This window comes from Protomyctophum parallelum (assembly GCF_964188405.1).
Source record: "Protomyctophum parallelum genome assembly, chromosome: 13".
Lineage (NCBI taxonomy): Eukaryota > Metazoa > Chordata > Actinopteri > Myctophiformes > Myctophidae > Protomyctophum > Protomyctophum parallelum.
In genome coordinates, this window is record NC_139708.1 from 15,014,681 (window position 1) to 15,030,543 (window position 15,863).

At 42.9% G+C, this 15,863-nt stretch overlaps 2 protein-coding genes across 2 annotated transcripts in view; both read left to right on the plus strand.

Annotated features, from left to right (window-relative positions):
* prrg2 (proline rich Gla (G-carboxyglutamic acid) 2) overlaps positions 1-2,296 on the plus strand; it is a 4,462-nt gene extending 2,166 nt beyond the window's left edge. Inside the window, exons 4-7 of the mRNA XM_083778898.1 lie at positions 511-544; positions 1,205-1,337; positions 1,592-1,735; positions 1,861-2,296. Of these exons, the coding sequence (XP_083635024.1) occupies positions 511-544; positions 1,205-1,337; positions 1,592-1,735; positions 1,861-1,912 (363 nt within the window). The 3' untranslated portion in view covers positions 1,913-2,296. The remainder of the gene's footprint in view (positions 1-510; positions 545-1,204; positions 1,338-1,591; positions 1,736-1,860) is intronic.
* Positions 2,297-3,388: 1,092 nt separating this feature from the next.
* prr12b (proline rich 12b) overlaps positions 3,389-15,863 on the plus strand; it is a 35,223-nt gene continuing 22,748 nt past the window's right edge. Inside the window, exons 1-3 of the mRNA XM_083780171.1 lie at positions 3,389-3,745; positions 14,574-14,731; positions 15,543-15,701. Of these exons, the coding sequence (XP_083636297.1) occupies positions 3,663-3,745; positions 14,574-14,731; positions 15,543-15,701 (400 nt within the window). The 5' untranslated portion in view covers positions 3,389-3,662. The remainder of the gene's footprint in view (positions 3,746-14,573; positions 14,732-15,542; positions 15,702-15,863) is intronic.

Here is a 15,863-nt window from a genome sequence, read left to right on the forward strand (position 1 = left end):
AGCTCTGTATTTTCAGGGGTAAGACGTTCTGACTTTGATTTAGGGTTCACTTTCAGTGATTTAGGCTTTACTTGATCTTGTTTCAATTGAGCAATCGGATTTCTAAATCTGACTGGTCAGCCATCTCTGATGGTGGTACCTAGCCAAAACTGGTTTCAAAGTCAAATTATTTTCTTACACTACACAGTAAAATCCTCAGTGTTAATTTATCTATTTGTTACTCAGAGTGTACAAATGTAACCAAATGGACCCAGTACATTTGTACACTTTTTGAGTTAAATCAAGGCTCAGGGTTTGACAGTGTAGGCCTACATAAAAAGTGACTCTTGGGCTAGAAGGCTCAATTGAAGCCAGATGCCAGTAGCATATTTTCACTGAGGAAATATGCCCATTTTTAGAGTAGGTGTGTGTTGGAGAGGTTGTATGAAGTTCATGCAGAAGTGATTCTTATAAGGTTCCAATTTGAAACAGAGATAGGCCATTAACTCCTCTCTTGCTTCCATTTTCCAGGATATATGGTGGCAGTCATATGTAAACAGTCATGGTAAGAGACTTATCAATCATGGCTACAATAAACATCCTACAAACATGGAAACATATCACAGTCGTCGTTAACCACTTTGTATACATTTTTTGGGGAATGTCATAGTCACAAAATGTACAACAATTGTACATTTATAACAATTGAATATTGCTTGCTGTACAATAATTTATGACCCAAATTATGCTGTAATATGATAACATCTCTTTAGTTAAAGCAGTTAAAATATGAAATTCAGGTATACACTATTGACTGAGATCTACAGCTGGAATGTGTCTGGATTAAAAATTAAATATTTACATGCAAATACATTCCAACATCATTCACCATTAAGGGGAGGTATTTTCATATTGCAGCATGTCAGAAAAATGTGATATCAACTGGAGATACATATAGTGAAATTATGTTGGGGGCTCCATCTAATTTTGGTAATGAAGATTTGAGTACAGCCACACCACATATGTTGGCACTAATTAAACAATTTGAAACTGTTTAGCTGACTGACAGGTGTTAGCAGTTAGCATATTAGGGAGGCTAGTCGATTCGTGAGGGAACTGATTATATATTGAATGACTAGATCAGGGGCTCCCAAACTTTTTCTGGATGGAATGACTGAACAGTGCATGGCTGAATGAATACAAGCGAATGCTGCTTCTTCCGTAGAGTCGACGCCAAGAGTGGATGTGTCGGGCCTGGTGGCAGGAATCATAGCTATTCTGGTGTCCGCTGTCATTGCTGCGGTTCTTGGATTATACTGCTACAAAGCCAAGAAAAGTGAGGGAGGAAGATCAGCTAGGTGAGCGTACATTAATTAGGAGTACTGGTAGTGAATGTTTTGTGATGATGCTCAGCACTTCTGTACCTGAGCCTGTCAAATATGATTTAGTCTGCTTACTCTGCTCAGCTGACCAGATCAACATTCCTTACATTTTATGCAGTGTGCAGAATTTGCACTGTATTTCATACATTTATTTGATTGAGTGTATATTGCACTATTATTATTTTCTTCTACTGATTATTATTATCCTGTCGTGGTGTGTCATGGTGCAGTGCTCCAGTGAGACTGGCTATGGACGGGCGTCCAGCCCCAGAATCCATACCCCTCCATCAGATCGCAGCCCCAGGTTTACCCTCATACAATGAGGCTGTGAACCGCAGTGGAGTGCATGACGCACCTCCACCCCCTTACTCTGGGTACGTACTGTGTGTCATGTATGTGGATACATGGTGTACTGGAGAGACTGATTACAATTCCTGTGGGAATATCCTAACACTCTGAGGCTCAAAGCTCACTAAACTTTCTCTTTCTTCTGCCACAGGGGGGCACCATCGGAGCCTCCTGATCCTGCTGATCCTGCTGAAGAGGAATGATAAGTGCTGGAGTGTTTTGTTTTTTGTTTTTTTATGTTGCATTGGTATTGACAATTTTACTGAAGTTTTGTTTTTAGAATATGAAGTGATTTTAGAATATTTATAAGTAAGATTTTGTGACAAAATCCTAATTAGATGATTTTATCTGGTACAGTGGTACCATCCTCGACCGGAGACTTCTGATGTGATATTTTTATTCAGGGATGATATAGCCCAACTGTGGAGCTGTATGGAAGAAATGCTTTGACACTTTGGAAATTCATATGTAACCATCAACTGATAACAATATAAACATACACATGTATGTAATGTATGCTTCCTTTCAATGGGATTCATGTTTATGTTAACATTTCATGTTGAATTCTCAAATTAAAGACTTGGTTCACTGAATTAACAAATGATTCCTTCATAGTCCAAAACTCATATACTTAAATAAAAAGTGTGCGCGCAGGGGAGGGTAATATTGAATGCATGCATACAGATGTTTTTCATAAGTGAGCTATTAATCATGACAAGGGCTACTAACATAAGTCATAAGCATGTTTGTTTCTCTTTTGAATTGGTCAATGGTTACATTTCCACTGTATTTGTATGTATATAATGCCTCCTGTAGGCTACGCCAGACTAGAAGACTGATCCGCACTATGCATTGCCATGACAAATTGTGTGTGCGTGTGTTTGACATCAAGAGTGGGAGTAGCAGACAGACTGTGTGTGTGTGTGTGTGTGTGTGTGTGTGTGTGTGTGTGTGTGTGTCCGAGGGGAGGGCGAGGGAGAGGGAGTGTGCGAACGAACGCGCGAGCCAGCCAGCCAGCCTAGTCATTCGCTCTTAAAAATGGCGTCTTGTGAACAAAATGACCGAAAATAGCTCTAGTAGGGCCTCCGCGGTGAGAGGCTCACATCAGGACTGCTGCTGCACATCGACCGCTGACCGCATTCCCTTGTCTCTGATCCGCTCATTATGCCCCCACAACGGGATATATAGCAATAAATACACCAATTACACTATTAGTCATTATATTATAGTACTATATATTTTTTAATTAAAATTAAAATAGTTGTCAGTAAATAGAATATGGATACATTTATATATTAACCCAGCTTTTTAGATTTTAGCCTTTCTTCTGTCAATAATAATAACTGCAAGCATGTATCAAATGTAATCAAATTGGTCTATTTGCTTACATTTTGTACATTCTCCGTTAAATTGTGTCAAATGCAGGGGCTGTGCTATGGCGTTGAATGCTCGCTGGAATGTGTGTTAGCATCTAATATATTTGATCCCGCAGACGGCTTTACTTCTCCATCAGCTGAACCAGAGCCTCTGCCTAGGAAGACAATAGACATTGAAATATATAGGGGGCTGAGGGAGGAGGGAGGTGGAGAGGGAGGGGAGAGGGGTGGAGAGGAAGAAACCGGATTTTTGTGGTGGTGGTGGTTGGTGTGACCCCCTCCCTATCCACCCCTCCTCTCTCTGTATCCTCCATCTCCCCCTCCTCCTCCCGCCCTCCCCTCCATTCCTCTCCCCCTCCTCCGCGCTGGTCCCAGTCTTGAGGACTTCATGCTCGTGAAACGGGAGAAATAAACAGAACCCAGATAGAGGAGAGGAGAGAGGGAGAAGGAAAAAAGAGAGAGACAGAGAGGGAGTGATAGCGTGCGGAGAGAACCCAAGACTTATCCTCCTCCCTCCCCTCCCCCAGCTATCTCTCCATCTTCATCCCCCTCTCTCTTATAGTCTGTTTCTTTTTTAATGGATAGAAATTATCCCGGTACAGGATTCGGTGATTTGGGCGCTGGAACGGGATGGAGTTACGAGAGATCGGCGAAAGCAAGGTAAGCAATTAAGGCAGTCCATATTTATACCCAGTCGTACGGAGGTGTCGCGTGCCGAAACGCAACAGATCTACAAGCTCCCGTTGTCTTGTAGATCTGTTCTTTTCGGCTAGCGACACAGTGAGCTCTGGTAACCATGCATGTGCAGCTGTGGTCTGCATAACTGGATGCATAGACTCGCTACTGTATACAATATGCTTTGCTCTAACAATGCCCATGCCGATAGTAAGGCAATGCAATGGCAATGCAATCCACGCTCCCCGGCTATCTAACTCTCTGCATTCGCGTGTAGTCCAAGTCCAACACAGGGGCTAGGGTTAACATTGTTTGCAAATTGCAAGCTCAGCCAGGTATAGCCTATAAGCCATCCATATTGTCATTAGCAGGGAAGAGGGAAGGGGGTGTCTCTCTCTCTGGAACATGCGAGGAGGAATGCGATCGCATGGATAGGCTACTGAAGAGAAGAAATAGACCGAGACACAAGAAGGAGAGAGGGAGAGACTAGAGGGGCGAAAAGAAGAAGAGGGGGGATGGGTTTTAGTGGGTGCCCCTATTGAGCTGTATATATATGATCAAGAAAAAAATATTGCACACTGGGAGAAATTCCTCTATGGTCGCTCTCTCTCTCTCTCTCTCTCCCTCTCTCTCTCTCCACCTTTTGTCTGCCTCAGTCTGTGCTGTGTGATCGTTGCTTGCAGCAGAGCAGAAGGTTGTGCTGTTGGTAGAGCTGCTTCCTAATTACCTCCACAAATCAAATACATTTTTGGCGATGCGATGCACAGAGGACCTACTGCACTATACAGTATAGATCAGCAGCAGCCTGGCTTTATTATGAGGGAAACATATTACAACAGCCTACAGCCATGTAGGCTATTGCTTTTTTCCCTTTAATTATTTTTTGGTGCATTCGATTTCTTTGTCAACATAAAGGAAAACAAATGGCAATTTAACAAGACGCGTGTTAACATGACGTAGTTTTCGAAATGTTTATTATATGTATTATTTATTTATTTCTACGAATAATTTAGTCAATTCATAAAATCAAATACAAACAATAGTGGACATTGTCCACAGACTACAGTTAGATAAATCACACACACAACACAACATAATGCAGACAGAAAAGCAGCAGTTTGCACGACTTGATGATGAACGGGTTGTTGCTGCTGTGTGTGGATCAATGGATGTGATCAGCCCTCCGTTACCTCAGTTAACATGACGATGGCACTTATAGTGACACGTGTGAGTGTGACCGAGGAACACCTCGGTGTCACCACGAACAACAACACGAACACGCACGCGCGCGCGCGCGCACACACACACACACACACACACACACACACACACACACACACACATTTTTGATGAATTGAACAATGTGGACCCTGTTGTAAACAAGTGTAATGCTTAATTGGGTCGTCCACTCACAGTTGACAGTCTTTGTATTGAGTTTGTGCTTAAAATGTACTGTAAATTCTACAAACTGTTAATAAATATTTCAATCAATCAATCAAAAACACACACACACACACACACTTTACCACCACGCAACATCACACAGCTGTAGTGTACAACACTATTACACTACACGAAGCACAAGCTGTCGCTTGTCGACAAATACCAGATTTACAAGCGACGCGTTGATATAGCTTGCAGATCTGTTCTTGTCGACACCGTCGTACCGCCGACCTTATCGCCTGACAGCTCTGTGATATTGACATAGTTGATGATAGGCTGCCCCCCGTTTCATTCACTGTTAGCATTATCTAGCATAACCCTAGCCAACGGCTGGCAGTGTTTTTGTATTATTTATTTTAAACCTCATGTGATTCAGCACATTGACTTGCAGTAGACTTCACTACTTCAGTTATGGTCACCGCGAACTGACTTCTTTAAAATGTGTATTATAGTGTAGTGTTACTGTGTTAGTAGTGCTAAACAGGCTAATTAGCTAGTGAAGAGGGACTGAGGGGATGGGAGGACCAGGACCTTAGCCTTAGCGTAAATGCTAAACGTGCAACTTAGCATACAGCTAAACCCGACTCGAGTCCTGCTAGCCACGTTAGTGTGTGTGTGTGTGTGTGTGTGTGTGTGTGTGTGTGTGTGTTGCAGTGCGGAGCGCGCGCCGCGCGGGCATATAAGGCATATTAGCTGCACTTCAAAGGCACCCGCCGCGGCTACACATTAAGTAGTCGCCTTGACAACCAAATCAATCTTCTCTTGGTACGGTTCAGAGACTGAGAGAGAGAGCGAGAGAGATCGGGCTGCAGCTATCACTACGATCACAGGCAGAAAGAAGTGCCCCCCTCTCTCTCTCTCTCTCACACACACACACGCACACACACACACACACACACACACGTGCACGGTGCACTTGCTTCAATTTCACTAAAACGCCTTTCTGATTGAAAAGATGTGAGAGCAGTGACTGTGAGAGTGGGTAACAAACTCTGCAGATTATTGTTCTGTGTGCATAATATTTTCTCCCTTTCTAATAGCCTACTATGCTCTCCAGTATTAATTAAGGGACATACATACTGGATATTTTAAAGCTCATCACATATTGAAGCTCATCATACTATAGCATCCTGTCCCTGTAGAGGTGTGGTAGGACGGTGAACAAGGGGAATAGAATAAACATTACAAACAATTCTATTTATTGGTGAGCAGTGCAGTGAGCACTACTGGGCCACTCTTGATGCTGGCTGCATCTTCTTCACACCTAAACGTTTAACCATTTTCACACAACCATATTTTGAGCAGGATATTTGCAGGTGAAATCCCCCCGCCCCCACCGATTTTCATAGCAGATCTATGAACTGCTCATAGTGCTTTGCCATGTGATGCATTTCAGATCTAGGGCATTGTCACGATCAGAGTCAGAGGTGTGTAGGACCCAAGCGCAGGACAAATGCAGAGGATGAGGCAGACACAAGGCAGGTCGAGTGCACGGTGGTTTATTAACCAAAAACCAGGTACAGGAACAAAACACAGGAAACACGAGGAAACTAGGGATAACTAGGAGCAAGGAAAAACACTGGGACTAGGAAATATACAAGGAACCACGAGGAGCTAGAATACACTGACAACAATTTACGAACCAACAAAGAACTGAAAACACTAGGGCATACTTATAGACATGGGATAACTAGACACAGGTGAACAAAAATCAAGACAGGGATTGGCTGGGGGACTAAGAGGACACAGGTGGAAAACAAAGACTAATCACAATACAGGTTAGACAAGGCAGGTACCGAACTACAGGGGCAGACAGGATGGCACAAAACAATACTACAAAATAAAAGGTACACAAGAAAACATAACATGTCACGGACCGTGACACATAAGTGGTTAAATTTGCGAAACAAACTGATATTTGGTTTGACAGTAAAAAACAAGTTTTATTATTAATTAATTCATCGAAATCAACTCATAAAGATGACTTGATTGATGATTTGACTCCCTTGGGGGAGCCTGGCCCCGGCATCCTGCGCCGGAAGGTCCCCCCTGTTCTAAGTTTCTCACTTGCATTGGTTTGTAATACGTACTTGTACGTAACATATATACAGAGACAGAGTATATATATATATATATATATATATTGACGAGTGATGTCAGACACAGCCTTCGACAAATACCATTGTCTCACAAAAGCTGTACTTGTCAGTTTGCAAAGGCAAACACTCTGGCACTCCAGCAGCTGTAAAAGAGCATGCTTTCAACTGCAATATATGTATGTACAGTATGTGTGTATCATGTGTGCGTATGTGCGCACACATGAGTGCGCCTTTGAGTGGCCCTTTGAATATATATATCAGGGTTTGATATTCACTTTTTGAGGCAGTACATTTCCCATTCACTTGTAAGTTGCTTTCGATGAAATTTAGATGAATAGTCTTGTTTTACAAGTTAATCACCCTAGAATGTCTGTGATCTTACATTTCATGTGTTCCAAATTCATAGCCATAGATCGGTCCTATCCACGTATGGTTAGCAGACTTAGCCTGGTTAATAAACCAGACCGAATCAGCCGTTGGCAAAAAGAAATTTGCCGGTCCGTGCGATATTAGTCTGGTTTATTAACCAGGCTATAGCAGACTGACCTCGTCTGCATTTAAACTTGTAGCACTGCATGTGTACTCACCCAATTAATTCCTAAGACTTAAGTGAGGTATTGTCCTTTAGTTTTATATCCATTTGAATGTTCTGGAAAACGTGTCTTAACTAAAATATTCCACTAAAATTCCACAAGATTCACATGGACAACATTCTCTGTCAGCGACGACGGACCTGAAATGACTGCTGGACTTAAAATATGAAAACTTCCTTTGCAACAGTCAATGTTTTGGAAGCACAAAAGCATGGGGCACACAATTGACAGGTGTATTGTGATTGGTGTGGGGTAATTGATCACACCTCCCAAAGGACGTTTTGATATGTTCAGTCCTGCACTCATACTGGGCTCCTCACTGGAGAGAATGACGTCCGTGTGCAGCTCGTGGTTGGTGTTGGTTGGTTGGTTGGTTGGTTGGTTGGTCGGGGTGAGAGCACGTGACATCATCAGGGATGGAGCACGTGGCATCACGTGACATCATTGATGATGTCATCAATATCTTACCTCAAATCGTTAGATCTGGAGGGCTGACCTGTTCTGACATTCCATTATGTTGATCCTTCCCCATCCATCCTTCCTCTTTGACGTCTCCCTTTTGACTGCTACCTGTCCATTTAAACTCTAGACGGGCCTGCCCCAAAGTTATTAGTGCAGCCCCAGCCAGTGAAAACTAGAGTTATTTTTTATTTCTTTATCCCATGATTTTGCAACCCATATTTTCACCCAGTGTCAATCATCTAATGTAATCCTGGGTGCTACACTTCCTCTGCCACCATGGGGGGGCAGTGGACTGGCCTCATGCTTGCTTCTATGCATGAGGAGTCCAAGCTGCTTCTTTTCACCTGACAGGGGAGAGTTTCCCCGCCCGGACGTAGCACGTGGAAGGAACACGTTATTCCAACCAGTTCCTTTCCCCTCCATTTAGAGACCAGGATTACTGCATGTGTGGGTACCTACCCTATAGGGGACACGGGGAGAAAATGCAAACTCCACACAGAAAGGCCCCTTCGCCAACCCCGCCTCGGGTATGGGCACTGATGACGCAGAGGTCCCCAGCGGGAATCGAACCCAGGACTTTCTAGCTGTGAGGCGACAGCAGTAGTTCTTAATTAACAGGCCCGAAAATTAAGATTTTACCCCTCGTGCCAAAGTGCAAGTGCTCGGCCAGCAGTCTGCTGTCACCCAGGCTGATATGTTGATCTGACCCCTCATTCCAAAGCGCCAGTGCCCGCCCAGAAGTTTGCTGTCACCCAGGCGGATGTGTGCACGCGACCTCACCCTTAAGGGCAAGGCCACTTCTCGCCCTCGGGCGTCTTACTGGTACTAAATACACGTTTTCTGCCAGAACTTTCAAATGGATATGAAACTAGTCTCCAAAATTACTCGGACAAGTACAATTTTAAGTCACTTGTCCGTAAAGATGTATTACTTGTCCTGGACAACCGGACACGCCTTAATGTCAAGCCCTGTATACTGTGTGTGTGTGTGTGTGTGTGTGTGTGTGTGTGTGTGTGTGTGTGTGTGTGTGTGTGTGTGTGTGTGTGTGTGTGTGTGTGTGTGTGTGTGTGTGTGTGTGTGTGTGTGTGTGTGTGTATATATATACTGTCTGCATTATACAACTAATAGCAAATGTTGCCAATTTCTACAAGCTGTAATGTGTGAGCTTGTAGTTCAATTTTGCAAATTGTAGTTGGGGGTGTGGGACTGTGGGTGGGGGGGGGGATGTATATTTATATTATAAATAGGGATACCATTGTTAATGTGGTTACCTTTTGTCCAGCTATGTCTCAACCAATTTGACCACTCCCCTCAGTTGTCATGTTGGAGCCAACTTGTATGAGCCACCAGTTGTTTTATGGCTCAAATCCAAAGTCAAGGACATCTCCAAGAGCAGAGGCACACATTTGATGGATGTTGTTGGTGATGTCATGCTTTGTTTGTGCAAATAGCAGATCCCTTTAATGCAACACGCAGAACAAATTGAATCTGCTTTGGAATGGCAAATTATATATTTGTGGATTTCACTGCCAGTGCATAACAAGATAACACAATTCCCCTTACTCTTAAACTAGCCCGTTAGATGGAGCTTCACTCAGTTTAAAGCGAAAATCACATGCATTTTAAAACTGCTTTTAAAATTTTTTTTATGTCCCTCAAAGTTATTCCTAATGGTTTGAGCCTCAATCACCACTCTGATATAACCAGTCCTTGTCATTTCTTTCTGCACTTTGAAAGCAATTTTAGCTGCAGTACCACAATGTCCTGAGGTGGTGGGGGTGCTGATATGCAGAATATTTAATATTTGAGTCATTATAATACTGACGCTAGATAAAACCAGGCTTGTTTCCATTCCATGCCAGCTTGGAAAATCAACAATGGTGGACATTGTAAACAAAGTGGAAATGCAAATTTGGAACTGAAGACTGAAGAAGAGGAGGAATTATATAAAGTAGGGTGACATTGATGACATCACGATGAGGACAAAATCAGTTGAGCTGTTCCTGAGAGCAATTTCCATTAAAGCACCTATATGATATGAAAGCCTGATTGTTCAAAAGTGGTTATTTGTGGGGATAGAAAACATTTAAACTTTTAAATTGAAAAAGTTGAATTTTATGTTATAGATCCTTTGAGATTTTATTCTCACAAATGTGTTACTCCCATGATCATAATTTCAGCAAGCTTTGTATCAGTAATGTTATCACCTTTAAAGAATAATTATATCGCAAAAAACACATGAATGCAGTCACCCCCGCCACACGCACACTTTCTATCTTAACTTTGTAATATTACAGAATATGGGTAGGCGCCAACACGTTCCCTCCTGTTTCAGAGACAGTAATGGATGTTTACTAATACAGACGGAACTGTCATAGGGTATAGGGATAATAAATTCAAAGCTGAAATCCAGAAGCATTTCCCTTTTAAGGGGTTATTTACAGGCAATATATATGCACGATGCCGAAAGGTTTAAGCTTCAATGCAGTAGACTTGTGTGTTTGCATGTGCCTGTGTGTGTGTGTGTGTGTGTGTGTGTGTGTGTGTGTGTGTGTGTGTGTGTGTGTGTGTGTGTGTGTGTGTGTGTGTGTGTGTGTGTGTGTGCGTGTGTGTGTGTGTGTGTGTGTGTGCGTGCGCCTGCCTGCCTGCGTGCGTGCGTGCATGCATGTGTGCATGTAATGTGTATGTGGTGTGTAACAGAGAGAAAAGCATTATTTGTCAGCCAGCCTGCCATATACAGTGCTGTACAGTCACTCCAACCGGCATGTTATAAAGAAATAACATTTCTCAGTGTTACATCAAGCATCACTACACAATGACACGCTAATACATTGATTCATTATATTCACCTATAAGTCAACGTCTTCCAGCAGCACTCATTCCTCACAAAATAATGTTGTTTACCCAGCCTCTAGCATCCTGAACCTTGACTACATGTGCTCATGATCTACGTGGCAGGAGTGATACGAGACCACCATTCTGAAATGTGCTAATAATGCCAGGTTCAGTATTCTAATTAACTAGCAATGTTTCTTAAAACACACACACACACACACACACACACACACACACACACACACACACACACACACACACACACACACACACACAAAACCCACCTCGCTCGCTATATCACCACCCATTGACCTGTTAAGATCCATCAAGTGAACAAAGCTTCAGTATTGGAGCAGTAGTTAATAACCAATTACCGGAACCTCCCGTCCTAATTAGAGCCTACTTTCAGTTGTGAGGACTGCAGTGCAATCCTGTGACAGAAGAATAGAAAGACAGAATTGATTTTGGCACAGAGATTTAGGTCAAAAAAGGATGGTATGTGCTGCCGATAGCAAGAACATATATGCAACGAAAGGGCAGGTAAAACAGTGGATAAAAGAATTGAATGACTAATTGGATCTAGAGACTGAAGGTCGATTCAATTTTTTTCCCCCTGTCCTCCTTCATCACTTTGAGAAAAGAGGCGAGGAGGAGAGGGAGCACGAGAAGGAAGCGAGGAAAGGAGACGTTATAAACAGTGGGAACTGTGGTGAGGAACAACAAGCTGGGGAAAAGCTTCAAGGTAGAAGTGCGAGGCGAGGAGGGGGGGGAGGGGGCGAAGAGAAACGACGAAACCCAGAGATGAGAGATGAAAAGGGGAGCGGAGTAGCTGGTGTATGTTCTCTGTGAATTTGCATTGCAGCAGTAGAAAAAATCTGCCCTGAACAAGGGACCTTACATTGATTCATTTCAACAAATCGGTGTGACTCTCAGTGGATTTGGTGTCATCGTAACCTTCTCATCTTAGTTCTGAAATCTCTGTCCACATGGCATTTGAGCGCATCGGTCGGGCACAAGGAGCTGACAGCGCCTCCCTATTGCCATGGATTATTGTCTCACCCAAAACCACACCGCTTACAATTACAGCCTACAGTGAACTCTAGACCGGACACAGTGAGATGACTGCTAACCCCCGAGATAAGACGTAAAGCGAATACCATCATCACTCTGTGTGCTCCATTACTACAAATGTGTAGTTGTTTCTTTTTTTCATTATTCTTTCAATTTATTTTGCATCTTTGTATGCAAGAAAAAACGATGACCTGCAGCACAGGCCATCAGCCACATTTGATGGCAGGGCTTGGGGTCTAGCCATATGTGGCACATGCACAACCAACGGAGCCCAACAGCATGTTGTTTTGGTCCTCACTCTCCCTGCAACTGCTACTGCAGGTGTGTTCACTGCAGTCAAATGGTGAAGAAATAATGAAATGGAAAAGAAAGCGCTGTCGGGTGCATTTGAAAACGCACCAGGAAACGTGACTATGTCAAAACACCAATAACTGAACTTGTGTTCAGAAGTTATCCAATAAATATAAGATAGCTGATGAGGGCAAAGTCCTGTCCAGTTCGTTAAAGCATGGAAACAATACAGTGTGTGTGTGTGTGTGTGTGTGTGTGTGTGTGTGTGTGTGTGTGACTGTGTGTGTGTGTGTATATTTGTACATGTGAGAATGAGCAAGAGAGAGAGTGAGACTCATGAAGACACTCTGTAAAATGTATTCTCTATAGAGTCTGCCAGCGTAGTCAGAAATGGGGTACACTGTCTCACTCATTCAGAGCACACGCACGCATGACGCACGTACGAAGGGTCGCAGGCACACGTGCACCCTATCCACATGCACACACATGCATGCGTGCACACACAGACACACACACACACACACACACACACAGGAAAAGGCTGAGTCAGAGCGGCACACGCTAACACGGTGGAGGAGATGGTGAACATTAATCTCCCTCTATGCCTTTATCAAGAAGAACGTGTGGGGCCTCACCTTGCACCTATGATGTCAAGCCAAACCAGTAATGGACACAAGTTGCCTTGCCTGCCACATGCATATAGGCCAAGCTGTTCTGTGCATCAGTAAAAAGGTCTTGCATATGCAATATTTTAGCACTTACTAAAGGTAAGCCACCGGGTTGCCTTAGGTTACTATCTACTCTTTCAATTTAGATTGCACTCTTCATATACTGTATACTTCCAACACTACAGTATGCATAGTGCTGATTGGATTATTTTGTCCAGTGTGTGCTGAAGTAAACAAATCCCCTCATCAATGTGTATGACTTAATTAGAGTGTTAATGTACTGTATTCTTTAGTATACTTAGATTGTAGAACAACATTCTAATCTGAAGTGGATAATCGAACACAGTGGTGCTGCAGGGTTCTCTTACACCTGTTCTTCCATGATGGACAGACATCTTAGCTGCTAGCTCAGTTTGCATTACCATTTTGTTTGATGTTTTCCTGAAATCATATTACACTGATGGCGTATTATTTCACTTGCCTGGACTTTCCATATTTATATAGTATTATGGAAGTGAATGCTTTGAAGATGATTGGTTTGATGTACCTGTATATGAATACATATTTGTTGTAGACCTACATGTCTGAATCTGCCCGCATTTATTTTTTTAAATTAATTCTTTCAGTTAGATTTAATCAGTGACTCGCTTTTAATATTGAACTCTTCCTTGGTATTTTGTATTCCAAACTAATGGACCCTTCACCCTTGTATTATGAGTGCAGTATACCATATTTGTACAGTATACTAAATTGTTAAAGAGTGGTATATTGTAAAGCACACCAATTAGCAAGACAAAATCTCAAGGCACCGTCACACCTGTATTCATAGCGAAAATACCCAATCTGCAATCTCTCAATGTGTCATGGTATGACATGTTGTGCTTGTAGGCAAAGGGAAGGACATTTTAGGACCCCCGTACGTCTTTCATTAACAGCGATCCAGGGATATTGGATTGCTAAAATGCGAGAAAAAAAAACGGATGCAAATGCAGAGAATTGAGATTGCACTGAAGATCACCCAAACCACTGTGATACCATGTTAAATCTGCCATTTGTCTCAACAGACTGTCTCCGATAAGTTTTATATAATGTGTGACAGTAGGGGATACTGCTGAAATTCATGGCTTTGACAGTGCAAATCAGCAAAGAACTTGGAGTGAAATCCAAAGTACAGTAAAACTAAAAACGTCTGTCTGTCTGTCTGTCTGTCTGTCTGTCTGTCTGTCTGTCTGTCTGTCTGTCTGTCTGTCTGTCTGTCTGTCTGTCTGTCTGTCTGTCTGTCTGTCTGTCTGTCTGTCTGTCTGTCTGTCTGTCTGTCTGTCTGTCTGTCTGTCTGACCATCCGTCCTCAGCCTGGTGTATGGGAGTTCCAGGTCCTCCCACCCAGACGCAGAGCTTCTCCACCGCCAGGCGTATGGCACACCCCACCCCCTGCAGGGATATGCAACCAATCACCACCCAGGAAGCTCTGGACAGGGTGGGGCATGGGGAGCAGCTGGGCGGAGTCTTGGTAAGGCTTTCTAAGGTTGTGTTGTGGCCCTGGCAATATCAGTTCTGATTCATAAGTTGTTGCTTGGTAACGGTAGTTATTAGTCTACCAGCAAGCACTCCCTCTAAAAGGAGAATTTCATTCCAGAGCTCAATACGCTTATCATAGGGCTATTATATTGCAGACAAATATTAATACATACCAGAACATAGACCACTGTTTTGACCAGGAGTACATTCCCAGTCATTAAAATGAATGTTAAAAAAATGAACAAAAATAGTTTGTACAATTTATAAAAAATATAGTGTAGTTATGAATGTACAAATATTGTATACATTTTGTTTTTTTAAATAGCCAAGCACTTTTCATGGTTAGATTGACTAGGTGTAATAAAATAATGTATTTGCTAAATATTAATTCAAAAATGCATCCTTTTTGCATGATGTGCAGCTGTAACAAGCCAACATACTGTTGCCGTTTTAATCGAATATGTTCTTCTTTTCAAAAGACCCACGCTTTGCATGGTTTAATGGTATGCCAGAAATACTTTTTCAAACATGCATGCATTGCATTGTATGTACATTGTATGCTTTTCACGTTTCTTCTTATTTAACTGTAGCACATGAAAGTGTGTTCTCATGCTACTGGCCAATACCCTCGTAAACCCTATATATATATATACACCATATGGTCCCTTGTGTTTTCCCTCTACACCAAATCTCTTTGCGAACATAGCTGATCTGCAGTGCATTGTGAGCTTGTGGTGGATATTGTATGTTGAGTAACGTCTATCTGGTGTTCTTGTGTCTCCCGTCCCCTCATGTCCCTGCAGGACTGTCCGGGCTGTTTGACACGGGCCTCCACCATGCCAGTCCCTCAGGCCCGGACCCGTCCGTCATGAATCTGATTTCTGCACTTGAGTCCCGTGGTCCTCAGCCTCAGTCTGCCTCCTCCCTCCTCTCACAGTTTCGCACACCATCTTGGCAGACCGGTGAGTGTAACCCATTCTGACCTGAGATCAGATTCTAAATATGTTTCTATGTCAGTCGTTCTTCGATCTTTCAAAAATAGCAGACCTACAAGCTCGTAGCGCGCCACTCGGTGGCGCGCTATGAGCTTATAGATCTGCAATTTTTCAATAGCTAAAGCATAA